The following is a 15,006-nucleotide window of genomic DNA, read 5'->3' as shown; positions in this document are numbered from 1 at the left end:
GGTTAATTTTAAAAGTGGAAAAACTGAATAGGTTCATGAAGAATCATTCGCCTTGCAACCTTCACAAGTTTGTTAAAAGTCTATGATATTGGATATTACAAGACAATTAGATTAGACTGGTTGTTGAGGTTTTACAGTAAAATGTGTTAACTTTCCTTGGTTTGGAAACTGGACTACCATTCATTCAGCATGTGATGAACTGCATGATGTCAGATAGTGTTAAATTTATCTGAACATTAAGTCTTAAGTAATACAATTTTAAGTAATAAAATTAGGTATGTACTGGATGATTTTATGCCAGAAAGTATCACAGTTTGACTGGTCTAAATGACTTCAGTCTATAAAATTAGGTATGTACTGGATGATTTTATGCCAGAAAGTGTCACAGTTTGACTGGTCTAAATGACTTTAGTCTATAAAATTAGGTATGTACTGGATGATTTTATGCCAGAAAGTGTCACAGTTTGACTGGTCTAAATGACTTCAGTCTATAAAATTAGGTATGTACTGGATGATTTTATGCCAGAAAGTGTCACAGTTTGACTGGTCTAAATGACTTCAGTCTATAAAAATTGTTGGGTCCGTGTTAGAAATTACCCAGTCCTGTAACTTTGATCACAACTGTTTTCAGCCTCTGCAGATAGTTGCAATGAGGGTTATTACAATGACTGATTTTGGAATTAAGTCCAAATGTTGGGGGTGGGTGGGGGGAGTAATTGATACAAATTTTAAGGGTCCTGATGTATGGATAATTGTTCTCTTTTCCATTTGAGAAGTATTTAAAATCATGGAGAATACCATGTTTTAAAAATTTGCTTATTTCTTACCTAGACTTCATTCCCAAGACAAGTCTTTGGGATAACATTATTGATCTGAGTAGGATCTTGTCATTTCGGCTTAACCCCTCAGCTTATCTGCCAAGATATTTAGATGACTCATGGTCTTTCGTAACTTGTAATATACTAAATACATGAGTCATAGTATATATATTGGCAGTTATACCTTTCATTAGTGACAGTGATTAATATCTAGATCAGCAAGGTTAATTTTTTTCTTTTTACAGGTGTATTTTTATGTACTGACAGAGACTGCAATGTGATACTGGGGTCATGTGAGGAATACATAACTCATCCAGGTGAGTGTTCCCAAGAATGAAAACATTTTTTATTCCAATCAGGAAAATCCCACATACCACATCATCCAGTAAAAGCAAAATTCTTGGTCAGCCTAGTGTAAATTTCAAAGCTGCATATCCAGAACAACTGTAAGTTTCTAACTTTGATTCATGTAAAATAATCTCTCTCAGATCATTGGTTTTGACAAGTAAATTATGCCAGTAAGCGTGAGTACATTTAAAATTACCGCTTTGGTGGCCTAAGTGGTTTGAGCATCTGCCTCCAATGCAGAAGGTTGCAGGATTGAACCCCAGCTGAGTCATACAAGAGGCTTATAAAAATGGTACTAGAAGGTGCCTCACTTGGCACTCAGCATTAAGAGGTTAGTGTTATGACTAATCAGCCTGGTGTCATGATAATGTGTCTGGGTAGGACATGATATTACATGTCTGCAGCATGATGCCCCAGTGCTAGACATCATTTTAAACTGTATAGTGATATGACTGAAAATTGTTAAAGCTACATAAAAAAAATCAAAATCACACACACACATTTAAAGTTATTGACAGACTTATCTGTTGTTACCAGCACACCATTTGATTTGTGTATAGGACAGTCAGAACTCTAGCCATTGTGTCACACATTAGGTACTGACAGTCAAGCAATAGGGATTAAAGACATCACTCGACTTTTCAGAGATGCTAGCTGGCATTCTTTACAAATTTTATAATTCAGTTTGCATAGGGCAAGCTGACTGGAAATTGATACAATTTGAAATTTGTTGTGTATATTTAATTTATGTTGTGTGTTGACATTTGTCCATGATTGAGGGTAGAGTTCTGGCCTGCATGAGTTTTGTCATTTTTTAAAAAAAGATTTGATTAATTTGGTTGTTTATAATTTTATGGAATTTTCAATTTGAAATGACCAACATCCTGGGCATTTTATTGTCTTAGGTCAAGTGAAATTAGTATATATAGGACGAGGCAAAACAATAATTCATTCTTCTTTTTTAATTTGAGTCTGTGAATCACTTAATGGTGTGTTTATATCATTTATATAATTTATTCATTAAAATTACAATGTACTACTTGACTTTATGAACAAAAACACTGCATTAGGATTATTGTGAATTCATTCAAAAATATTCTGGATTATAATCATTGTGATAAATCAAGACTATTGGCACATTCAATACTGAAATTCATGCTGAACATTCCATACTTTTGGACTTGTGATGGAATATTTAGGATTATTTGTTATTTAATTCACAATACTGTAAGTTCCTCTTAGATTTTCACTTTCTAACTTAAAGAAATAATTTATTTGTTAATTTTACTAAAATTTTTGGGTTTTGCTTCTTTCTGTTATTTAGTTTAAGACCAAAGAGTTGTACCTTTTGTTTCCATACACAGCTGTCAAAGACATCCGATAGTTACAATTATTATCAGTTATCACTTAATTACATTGTCACCGCAAAATCTGTGAAATTCATCAAAACAATATAGAGTCGGCAAGCTAGGCACATGGTTTAGCTCACAAAATGCTCATGACTAGAATTCGGACTTGGAACGGTGGCAAATTCCGTATATGTGCAGATATTTTGATTGAATTGTAACTGATTCATCCAAACTTGTTTCAGATAGTATATATTCACATTATCATGTCTGCGTGACAAAAAGCAAGACTGACCTTGATATTGATTGGAAATGATAGACTTCATCAATATATTCTTTGAAATAAGGAGTTGATAGATGAAAGAATCTGGACAGTTATATGATCGAGGAATGTTGTACATACATACATGATACTTGCAGAATAAAGGAACTGATACACTTGCTATGGCAAGATACCAGTGAATACATCTTGAATCAATATACCAGATACTGAATAACATACAAGCTTTATGAACAAGATACCAGATACTGAATAACATAAAAGCTTTATGAACAAGATACCAGTTACTGAATAACAGTAACATAAAAGCTTTATGAATAAAATACCAGATACTGAATAATATAAAAGCTTTATGAACAAGATACCAAATAACATAAAAGCTTTATGAACAAGATACCAGATACTGAATAACATAAAAGCTTTATGAACTGAACTCTAAAATTACCATACATACAGGCAAGTACCTTGCAAACTTTAGCATACAAAAGTCAATTTTGAGCTTGTCCTGGGCATTAGGGAAATTGATTTGTAAATCCCTGAAGTGCATCACAGATTTTGGTAAGGAGTTCATGTTTGTACAACTTTAATTATTAATATCGACTATTAAAAATAAGTGTCTCTGTCTTGATAGGAATATATATATTTTACTTTGTGTATCACTTGAAAAAAGATGTGTTTGATATATGCTTCAAAATAACATTTTTGGTCAAATATTAAAAGCAAAGTCTGCTCTGGGTTTATTATTTATCATTAATAAAGTGCTTCTAAATATTGCTACTAGGTGGGGTGAAAGAAGAGTATTTCTGTACCTTTATGCAGTGTGTTAGCAATGTCCGCAGTTTTTTAAGGTTCTCATTTCGTTTATATTTTGTAAAACCCTTGATATATTCTCATCATATTTGGCATGAATCATTTTGAAGCTAAGAAAATTCATTCTTTGTCAAGTCCATTTGTCCTTGTCACCTTGAGGTCAAGGTCATATTCTTAGAAAATTAGCATTCAACATTGTGTATAAAGTATTTTTCATTTTCTTGTGCTTCTGAAAATCCAGCTAATTCTTTTCATGAAACATTATGAAGTTAAGACAGTTCATTCTATCGCATTCTCTCAAACCATGGGATCAAGGTCACAGTCATAGAAAATTTGCTATCAGGTTTTAGTTAGAATTTTCCTTGCTTATTTTTCCTAATTTCCTCGAGGAATAGACTTTATATTTCAGATAAATCATTATGAAGCTAAGATAATCCATTCTAGAACACTCATTTGCCCTTTGGTTCCTGAGGTCAAGGTCACAGTCATAGAAAATGCGCATTACGGTTCTGGTGAATCTGTTTTTCACTTCCTTATACTTTAAACCCATTTATGGATTTCCTGTTTGCTCAGGTTTGAGTTATATTGATGCTAAAGGTCATTCCTTATGCAATGTGCTTACTCTACCTAGTGACATTATGGTCAAGGTCATACACTTTACAATTATGTTTCAATTGGGTTTGACATGCTGGGCCTGACCTTAGTGCTGTTGTGCATGTTTATTCTGTATTACTTCCTTTGTTCTAAACCACCCTTCATTTATATACAAAAAATGTTAGAAAACATTTTTTCCTATTAAATATTAACTATATGTTGAATGCAGTTTCCATGGCTACTAATTAAATAACCAATTTGAAATGTCAGTGTAATTTGTATTTGTACCATGGGCATCACTCCGTGGGTTTAAATTCCAGGGAATTTGTTTTCTTAATTTTGTGTGTGTGTTTGCTTCACAGTGAAAATTTATGCTGCTGGAAAAATAGTGCTTTTTCATTATTCATTTGTTTCTTTGGAACAATCACAGTTATGTATGCTCATTTCAGTTGAAGAGGCCAAAGAGGAACCAAGAGTTTTAGGACTTGCTATGGTGCCAGGTCAACACATTGTCAGCATACACATGGATGAATTGAGAGACGCTCGGCCATAGAAAATGTGGCACTGCTGTTTTTAGGTTTTTATCTTGCTTTCATCAAGGTTTCCAACTTATTTTAGGGGATATTGCTCACAATGAATTCCTTGAAATACCATAGCACTTACGACTTTAGATTTAACCATCATTTTAAGATTTCTAAGGAATTGTGCAATGTTTATTCCATTTTGTCATCCTGCAACATCAGCATTTGTGAATAATATTCTGTGAATTATGGGTACAAAGCAGTAATTTGTTTTAACAATTTATCAAGGAGTTCATCAGTATTAAACTCGTGTGGGGTTATTATAACTAGGAAATACTACTGGCAGGATTTGTTACAATGGGAAAATACAAGATTAAGAATCAGAAAGTTATCTATTGGATAATAGTCCTCACAAATGCTGAGGCTAAAATATGGCCAAATTCGGATTCATGACATTTGTTTTGTTAAAGAAAATTAACCATTACTTCAGCTGACATTGTCTTTTCATTTTAGTATTGTGCTTACTGTATGAACAGTATTGATTACTGTAATTCTAATATGGCCACATTTGAAGATCTAAATAAACAGAAAAGCACAATACAAAATCCTTCATTCAGCATCTTTTGCATGCATTTTCATATAAGAACTGAACTTCATTTTTTTTCTTCATGACTCCTGACTTCATCATCCTGAACTTCATTTTTTTTCTTCATGACTCCTGACTTCATCATCCTGAACTTCATTTTTTTTCTTCATGACTCCTGACTTCATCATCCTGAACTTCATTTTTTTTCTTCATGACTCCTGACTTCATCATCCTGAACTTCATTTTTTTTCTTCATGACTCCTGACTTCATCATCCTGAACTTCATTTTTTTCTTCATGACTCCTGACTTCATCATCCTGAACTTCATTTTTTTCTTCATGACTCCTGACTTCATCATCCTGAACTTCATTTTTTTTCTTCATGACTCCTGACTTCATCATCCTGAACTTCATTTTTTTCTTCATGACTCCTGACTTCATCATCCTGAACTTCATTTTTTTTCTTCATGACTCCTGACTTCATCATCCTGAACTTCATTTTTTTTCTTCATGACTCCTGACTTCATCATCCTGAACTTCATTTTTTTCTTCATGACTCCTGACTTCATCATCCTGAACTTCATTTTTTTCTTCATGACTCCTGACTTCATCATCCTGAACTTCATTTTTTTCTTCATGACTCCTGACTTCATCATCCTGTAAATGTCAAGTTCAGGTCTTATTAATTCAGTTACTACAACACTTGTTTCAAAGACTTGGTAAAAAAGTGTTATTACATTAGATACTCAGTTTTTAATGAAATATGATACCAGTATTGTGTACTAAAGAATATGGCTGCTGCTACATTTTCTAATTTGTAATGAAGTATGACACTGGTCTTGTGTAATAATGAATAGAATGCTGTTAAATATTCTAATTTATAATGAAGCATGATACCAGTCTTGTTATAATGAATATGGATGCTGTTAAATATTCTAATTTATAATAAAGTATGATACCAGTCCTGTGTAATAATGAATATGCATGCTGTAAAATCCTTTCACTTTGTAATGAACTATGATACCAGTCTTGTTGATTGGAATTGTTACGTTATTTTAGGAAACATGTACTGAATCTGCACATGAATGTGATCAGCATTGTAAATATATATTTTATGTTGTCATTAAAGTGATGAATCATACTCATTTTCATTTTCTTTCCATATTTTTATAATCCTACTTGGCAAGGTCGAGATCTGTAGTAATCTTCATTAACATCAATCCTTAAGTCCAGCACAAGGTCATTAATACAACTAGTCCTGTAGATTTTGATGTCAATCCTTAAGTCCAGCACAAGGTCATTAATACAACTAGTCCTGTAGATTTTGATGTCAATACTTAAGTCCAGCACAAGGTCATTAATACAACTAGCCTGTAGATTTTGATAAATTTTAATGAAACTGGGTAAATAACATAGACATCACTTGAACATGCACAAAACTACATCACTGTGTTCCTGTGAATTTCATTTCTGCTGGACATGGATGAGAAGAGCTATGGGGATGGTCTGTTGTCTCTCAGTCATCCATTACCACAAGTTTGTTTTCACTACTCTAATCTACATGGAAGATTGCCATGAAACTTGAAACACATTCATCCTGTGGTCTAGTTCAGTGGTTCTCGATCATCACGGACCATGCTAATGGTCATACCAAAATGCATACCCGATGGAATGACCCTGCAGGCCTCGCGTAGTTGTGTACGGCCCACAGGTTGGGAACCACTGGTCTGGTTGGTCCTAGATGCAAATGGAGCTAATCTCATATCCAATATGGCCACCATTGCCGCAATAGCCATCTTGAAAATCTTATTGCTGGACAAAAATTCATTGACATGTGGTTTTCAGTGTAAGATTTTTAATGTTTACTTGGTCTTAAACAAAAATGATATGGTGTCTAATATGACTACTACAGTGGTCGTCTTGAAAATCCTTTTATTACTACTCCTCCCTAATGGATGATCATATCAACATGGAATTTCTGTTAAACAATTGTCTGATTAATAAGAGCAAGAGATAGATTTTATCGTGTTCATTATTGGAACTGTCAGTTCTGGGGAGCTAGAAAAGTCTGAAGGATTTAAAAGGGGCTAAAAAGAAGAAAATCTAGTGCACTGTTTCTGAAAACCACATAAAACACATGATTTCATATATTTATTTTTGAATTATGGGTCACTAAACTCCAAAAATTAAAAAAACACAACCAAACCTTGGTTTTTTAACTGCCAAAATATGGATGAAAAAACCCATTTATATTTAAATTTTATGAAAAATTGTAGGCCGTCAGCACCACCTATTTATCAAAAAATAAGTTAGTGCATGTACACCAATTTTATTATATTCAGATTGTATAAATCAAATCAAATATGAATTTAATTTTTAAAAATGCCACGGTGACAATACTTTCTAACACCTATCTCCTGTAGATTGACATGTGTAAGAAACTATGGGGGGAGGTCACATGTTTGCAGACCTCTTTTCCTACTCTACACCAACAAAATTTGTGTCATGCTGAAAACTCATCATGCTTCAGCAGTAAAGTATATACATTATATTTATTTATTTTTAGGTGTAATTATTTGTATCTGGTATTTATGAGGCTAACTTTAGGTAGTAAGGAGCCACTCAATTTTATATGCAAAATGTTTTAAGCAGAAACCTGGTTTGATCCCTCAGACTGGTTTAGTTATATTTACTATTTTCTAATCAATTCAGGCATGGTGAGGGCCCAACATTTCAATCAAGCAACTTTTTTTTAATTGGATGAATCCACAGAATACAAGTTTTGTTTGGCAGTTTTTGTTGTTATCTTTGTCTAATTTGTCAATATCTGCTTGAATACTGGAAAATCAAGTTATGTGACAGGCATGTTCATTTCTGAAATTCTTTTTTTCCTAAGTACTTTCATTACAAGAACACTATTAGGAAGAAGTTCTTAATCTGTGTATACTTTACTATCTGTTAGAATGTTTTGTATTACAGCAGATAATCCATTTTTTTAAGGGTTAATCCTGACCTTTTAAATCTTTTTACACTGAGATTGTTGTTATGGGGTTTAACACCAATTTTCAGCACACGATAGGCTATGCATGGCAGCCAGTTAATAATGGTGGAGGAAGAACCTGGAAAACCCCCAGAAAGAACCACTGACCCATGAGAAGCTACTGGCAAGCTTTCTTACATACCCACATTAGCCGAATCTGAGACTCGAACCCACGCAGCCAGAGGTGAGATGGCAGTGATCCTTAACGGAGAGCACTTTAGACCACTCGGCCACTCGGGCCCCGCATTGAGATTGGGAATATTTAAATCATACATTGTCTTCATTGTCTAGCATTAATCCTGACCTTTTAAATCTTTTAGCGTTGAGATTGGGAATACTTAAATAATACATTGTCTTCATTGTCTAGCATTAACCTTGTAGGTCCATATCTTTCTATTGACTTGACTTTGTCAAAGTCAGCCTTCTATAATTTGGAAACTATTATTGAGAACTGTTGATCTGTTATTCAACTCTCTTGCCCCAGCTTTAAATTTCTTTACTAACTTTCTTTACTAATTTTGTAATATTTTTACAATTCTCTTTCTTCTCATTTATTTAATTCTTTTTGCAATTGTTGAAATTGAGATTATCTTATGTCACTTGTTTAGGCTCGAATAAACAGTTACACAAGAAATAGTGAAAACAACAAGCTTTTAAAAATACAATAATTTATTTCCCTGGAAAAAATTTTAAAAAAATATGAACTTACGGTTTTATAGAATCAAATCCAAACATAATCCGAGAATACAATTTTAGTAGTCCTAATAACAAAATGTTCTACTGATTTCACGTTCGAACCCCGACGAAGAATTCAAGATGGACGACGATGACGTATGCTACAGTCTGTAGTGTTGAAGTCTACAGTTCCTTTTAGAAATAAGAATTATCACTCCGGTTTCTGATAGGTGAATAAAGTTTTATTAAAAAAAAAAACTTGTTCTAAAATATTACATGAGCACACGTATTTTCCAGAAACATAACAGAATTAATCCTTTTGAATCCAAGTAATTTGAAATAACTCCAAACCAAGTTATTTGAAATAACTCCAAACAGCAAAACATACAACAGTTTAGCAACCCAACTTCTACTGAGATTAATTCTCCAAAACGTGGGTTATATAGGCTTTCTAAAACGTACACAAGGGTCACGTGATCATCTTCTGGAAGTTTATAGAAGCAAATACTTGTTACAGATCACGTTTACCCAGTGTGACCCTGACGAAAACCAATTATGTTTATTCTAAGCAATAAAAAAATAAAAAAAAATTGTTTATATCTTAAAGACAAGGTCCCATCATGACCTTGGAAACAACCAATCATTTTAAAATAAAATAGAACTTGTTTACGAAGGTTGCTACAAATTCTGAAACAAGGTCAGGATTTAGATCAACACCTGGTGTTATAAACTAATAGTCAAGGTCAAACTATTTTCTAAAACAAAGGATCATCTCTAGTGAATAAATTTACATTACAATATCATGTAATGAAAAATAAAAAATTAAAACTGACACAATTAAATTGAAATAATATATATTAAATCAGATATAATTAAATCAAATATACATAACAATTGTAATGTAATATACAGTAATTGTTTACTTCATTTGCTTACCACTCCGGTGGCCTAGTGGTTAGATCGTCTGCCACGGATGCGGGAGGTCGTGGGTTCGATCCCCAGCCGAGTCATAAAAGACTTATAAAAATGGTACTAACAGCTGCCTCGCTTGGTGTTCAGCATTAAAGGGTTAGTATTAGGACTGGTCGGCCTGGTGTCAGGATAATGTGACTGGATGGGACATCACGCTACATGTCTGCGGCATGATGCCCCAGTACTAGACATCACTATTAAGCTGCCACATTGCAGACACCATAGCGATATGACTGAAAAATTGTTAAAACTAAGTTAAAACTCCAAATCACACACACACACACACACACGCAATTCATTTACTTCGGATCACTTGTTAAACCTTTTATTTTTGCTTTTTTCTTTTCTTTGCCAGGTTCTAACGTCTGTATGTTTTCTACATTCTCTGTGTAATGTAGTTTATATAATTCTTCATCTCTGCCAGGTTCTAATGTCTGTATGTTTTCTACATACTCGGTGTAATGTAGTTGATATAATTCTTCATCTCTGAGTAATTAAATCTTGTGCAGCTGAAATATTGTTAATATTTGTTTTCATCTATTTTGTTTTTTCTATTTGTTATTGCAATTGTGTACGTTTACTAGATCTTTCTGTCACACTTTCACCACATCTTTGAATTATTTATCAGCATCTTCTCTCCTTACTTTGTTATTCTTGAAAGTTTTATGTATTTGCATCAGATTTTTCTGTAAGAATTGCTATATTTGTAATATGTTTGATGTTGAAGTTTAAGCCATGGTTAAGTGACTGATTTAATGTTTCTTATCTTTTTCATCTTTCTCTTTCTGGTACGTCAGACTCTGTATTACGTCTGGTCTATATGTTTCTTCATATACATAATTAAGACTACAAATACACTGGCATCTGTTACTTAATTGCTAGAAAATGATTTTTTAAATTAGTTTTTTCATATTCTTAACTAAACTAAAAAAAAATTGTACGTTAAATTAACTTTGTCTTTGCCTAAGTTTGCATATTGTGTAAGTTTGCATACTGTGCAAGTTTGGATACCGTGCAAGTTTGCATACTGTGCACAAACTACATGAAATAACAAATTAATTTTCTTGAGATTTTCTAATTACTTCAGTAATTGGCATACTATTAAAATAAAGTCTTCATCTTTTAGCTTTAGATTTATTATGTTTATAGTACTTCTTTCTAATTGTTTATTTGGACTATTAACATCGTATGAAAAGAAATTACAGTGAAATACATTTTAATAGGTAGGAACTCTATCTGAATAAAATAGAGACTGTTACAGTATTTCTTTTTATTGCTTAGTCGATCAAGGAAAATAGTGATGTTTTAGGGTTCGTGGTTTAATTCCTGCAGTTTCTATAATATAATCTATTATTTTTTTTATAAACGGAGGATCTCAAATGGGTAACGATTTAATATTGAATTTATGAAACAAGATGAATAATGTCCAGCATTTGCGAGTTTCATAAATTTAATATTAAATCATTACCCTTTTGAGATTCTTTTGATCAGTTTTATTTCAGCAAAAATTATTTAGATAAAAAAATGAATCATTTTAATTATTCTGACGCTGTACCTTTCATTAGTTATGCTTTAAGTAGTCTCAAAGTTGAAATAGTAAAAGTATATTATACATTTTTAATAACTATAAATCAAAGAATAGACTTCCATCCAAATAAACAGAACATTTTACAAAAGGCAAAACATTTGTTAACACAAAATGTCCAATGCGTGTGATGTCACATTGTTTGATACGGTGCACAGTACCAGTTTGAGTTTGCCTACATAACACAGTGCCAGTGTTTACAATGAAATTCTACATCACAGCTAAACATTACATTGTTGCGATATTTTTTGTGAAAAGAAGATTACTGGATGCAGAGATAAACATATTTACTGTAAAGTATTTGTGACCGAATATTTGCAGTATTTGATTTGGAACATTAGATTGTACAAAAGACGTAAACAAATCTCTTTTTGAGTCCGACTTGCATCACATATTTACCGCGTAAATATGCTGTGGTTGGATAAAGTGCTGTCTGAGTTGGGGAGACCGGTTTATGTCTACATTCTGCTGTGAACAAAGGTGAGTTTATTTACTTCAGTAAGTTCACATTTAAACCAAGCTTGTATATAGGGTGGATTCCATGCGACAGACATATCGCCTCTCCATCCCCACCCCCACCATCACTCTCATCTGAGCAATACCCATAGTTTTACTTGTTATTGTTCTTGTTTTGGGGGTTTGCCATTTTTCATATATTTATATGTTATACATGACATAATAAACGTATGTGGGGATAAATTGGCAATATTGAAACAGACGAGACCATTTTTCCCAATTCCCTTCGCGAGTCTAATGAAAAAATGGCGGCCAAAAATGTTAAATGAAAACAAAAAATTCCAGAAGGCAGTGTTAAAAAGTTTTCCCACGATCGCAGCCAATCAGTAAAGAGAATACTGCACAATAATTTCGTAGGCTTTTTTGGACCAATCAAAATCACATAAAGTGATATGTTCGCGTGTTATAATATAAAAAATATTAAACTGCACACTCAATAGGCAAAGTGTACCGACTATGTGATAATTAGAAATATTGTAATAACCCTATGTGCTCACTGGAATGAAATTTATAATTTATGATCTATATTATATATGAGATTTAGAAAATATATTTCTTTATCAGCCTGTCTTTCCACTGTAACGTATGTAGGTATTGCTGTTGGACCTTAGGTTTAACATATATTAGAGTTAGGTAGTTTTCCATTTATGTAACGGGAAAAGAAGCCTAGTTAGTCTTAAGGATAGGTTGCTTCTGTGACCTATGTCATTTTTTGTTGGTATTCACTATCACATTAAATTCATTATAATGTATTTAATTATTCATTTCATGCTTTATCCAGCACTACATCAATAATATTTGACTTAATTATAACATAGATTATAATCTCATTAATATTATTTATATCTACATCTGGCAAAGACTTTGATATTTTAGCCCTTCATTCTCGTGCTTAGTGAACATCAAATAATCCAGACGTTGACTGAATATCCACGTTTTGAAATCTTCAAAAATCACTGCGTATCTTACCGTAATGTCAAATGGCTCATTTCTGTTAATTATTTTGCAATGAAACTTCTTTGAGAACTCTTGCTTCCCGAATATAAGTGTTGGATTTAGAGGTTATTCAGTAGGTAATATAGCAAGATTATCTTTTCTTTGTGCATACTATATATTCCCTTTTGTCCAACCAAAGTCTTTCAAAGTACACACCGAACTGCCTATTAAGACAGTGTTAAATGCGAACAATTCATTTGGATTACTCAGTACAGAGATCCGAATACTTGGTTTTCATCTGAATCCTAACTTTGTTGTCGAAAAATAACGTTTTTATAGTATATTGAACACTAGAAGCAGAATGTATAATAGTTTTTTTTACAGTGTATTGAACACTAGAAGCAGAATGTATAATAGTTTTTTTTTACAGTGTATTGAATATTATAAGCGGATTGTATAATAGTTGTTTACAGTGTATCGAACAATAGGAGCAGATTGTATAATAGTTTATTTCACAGTGTATTGCACACAAGAAGCAGATTGTGTACTTTTTATTTACAGTAAATAGAACATTAGAAGCAAATCTGTAATGGTTGTTTTATTTCATAATTTGGGCACATACAACTGATAACGCATATTGTCTAATACTAGTACTTTGATTCAGATGTGTTCTTTCTTCATCTATTAGTCCGATATTATCTAATGGAAACAAATAAGTCCATCGATATCTTTCAAAATGGTAACGTATCCACCATCCTCCTTTCCATCATTTGTCTAGTTGATACCTTTCCTATGTAATTGTTTCATCATCAGTCATTTCGTTTCTATATGTGTAGTAGGTTTTAGGACTATTAACAACACTCGTATTCTTCCCTTTAGGGTATCTTCAATCTTGATGTGGTATAACAATAAACGTATTACAAATTATGCTAAACTGTTTTGGATACATAGTGCTGTTTGTTAGATTAAACGCGTGATCAAATGCTAATTATATTGAGCTGTCTGGCAAATGTTTTCGTCTCTGAAAGCATATTTAAAAAATTACACTGATTTTACTCTGTCTAGAATAATTTTATCTGAAAGATATTCCACATCATGATGATGCAGTCCATACTGCACATGTTAATTTATTTTACCAAAATTTCATATCACACTGTGTTCTGTACATTGAATCATCACTATCAAACTTTCAAACAGTTGTATTCATGGTCTTAAATTATTGTATGTAAAATAGCCATTTTCTGTTTAAAATATTAATATATAGTTAAGTATAATTGCTATATCAACTTATGTGGAATTAAAATGTGTTAAACTTGGTTGCCGTTAACGTTCTATGCAAAATAATTGTTTGGGGTGGGGATGGGGGTGGCTATTTAAGTCTGCGTTACATCAATAATTTATATAACTCTTTCATAGTTGTCTGGATTTACAGAATGTGAAAAATAAGAAAATAGTGAGATATGTGCTAGCTTTTTATTCTGTGTTGTTTTTCTTTCTTGCTTTATTGTTGTTGTTGTAGGGTTTAACGCCATTTTTCAGCACACGATAGGCTATACATGGCGGCCAGTATCAATGGTGGAGGAAGAACCCGGGGAAAAACCACCGACCCACGAGAAGCTACTGGCAAGCTTTCTCACATACCCACATTGGCCGAATCCGAGACTCGAACCCACGCAGACAGAGGTGAGCTGGCAGTGATCCGTAACGGAAAGCGCTTTAGACCACTCGGCCTCGTTTTATTGTAAATAGGCGATAAGGTTTTCGTAAAACTGTGGATGCATGTAGGGTTTGATTGTCATAATTTTTTTAATGTAATTGATGTGAGGGTGGAAGTTAGTGGAAACACTGGGGCCCGCACATAGGGGCAAGGAGAGTCCCTCCCCCCCCCCAATCGAGTTCACCTCTAAACATCTTTGCTTCTGTTGAATTTCGATAGACTATATCTGGCGTAAAAAGAGTGGGCATATTGTTGTTCACAGG

At 33.1% G+C, this 15,006-nt stretch overlaps 1 protein-coding gene across 2 annotated transcripts in view; it reads left to right on the top strand.

Annotated features, from left to right (window-relative positions):
- LOC149782491 (N-alpha-acetyltransferase 38, NatC auxiliary subunit-like) overlaps nt 1–6,443 on the top strand; it is a 42,148-nt gene extending 35,705 nt beyond the window's left edge. For both annotated transcript variants that reach the window (XM_089933910.1, XM_089933911.1), the window contains 2 exons: nt 1,064–1,135; nt 4,646–6,443. In XM_089933910.1, the coding sequence (XP_089790036.1) occupies nt 1,064–1,135; nt 4,646–4,749 (176 nt within the window). In that variant the 3' untranslated portion in view covers nt 4,750–6,443. The remainder of the gene's footprint in view (nt 1–1,063; nt 1,136–4,645) is intronic.
- Nucleotides 6,444–15,006: the final 8,563 nt, after the last annotated feature.

This window comes from Sinohyriopsis cumingii, chromosome 15, assembly GCF_028554795.1.
Source record: "Sinohyriopsis cumingii isolate HCF-2022 chromosome 15, ASM2855479v2, whole genome shotgun sequence".
Classification (NCBI taxonomy): Eukaryota; Metazoa; Mollusca; class Bivalvia; order Unionida; family Unionidae; genus Sinohyriopsis; species Sinohyriopsis cumingii.
The sequence above is the reverse complement of the archived record's forward strand: the minus strand, read 5'-3'. Positions and strand labels throughout refer to the sequence as shown.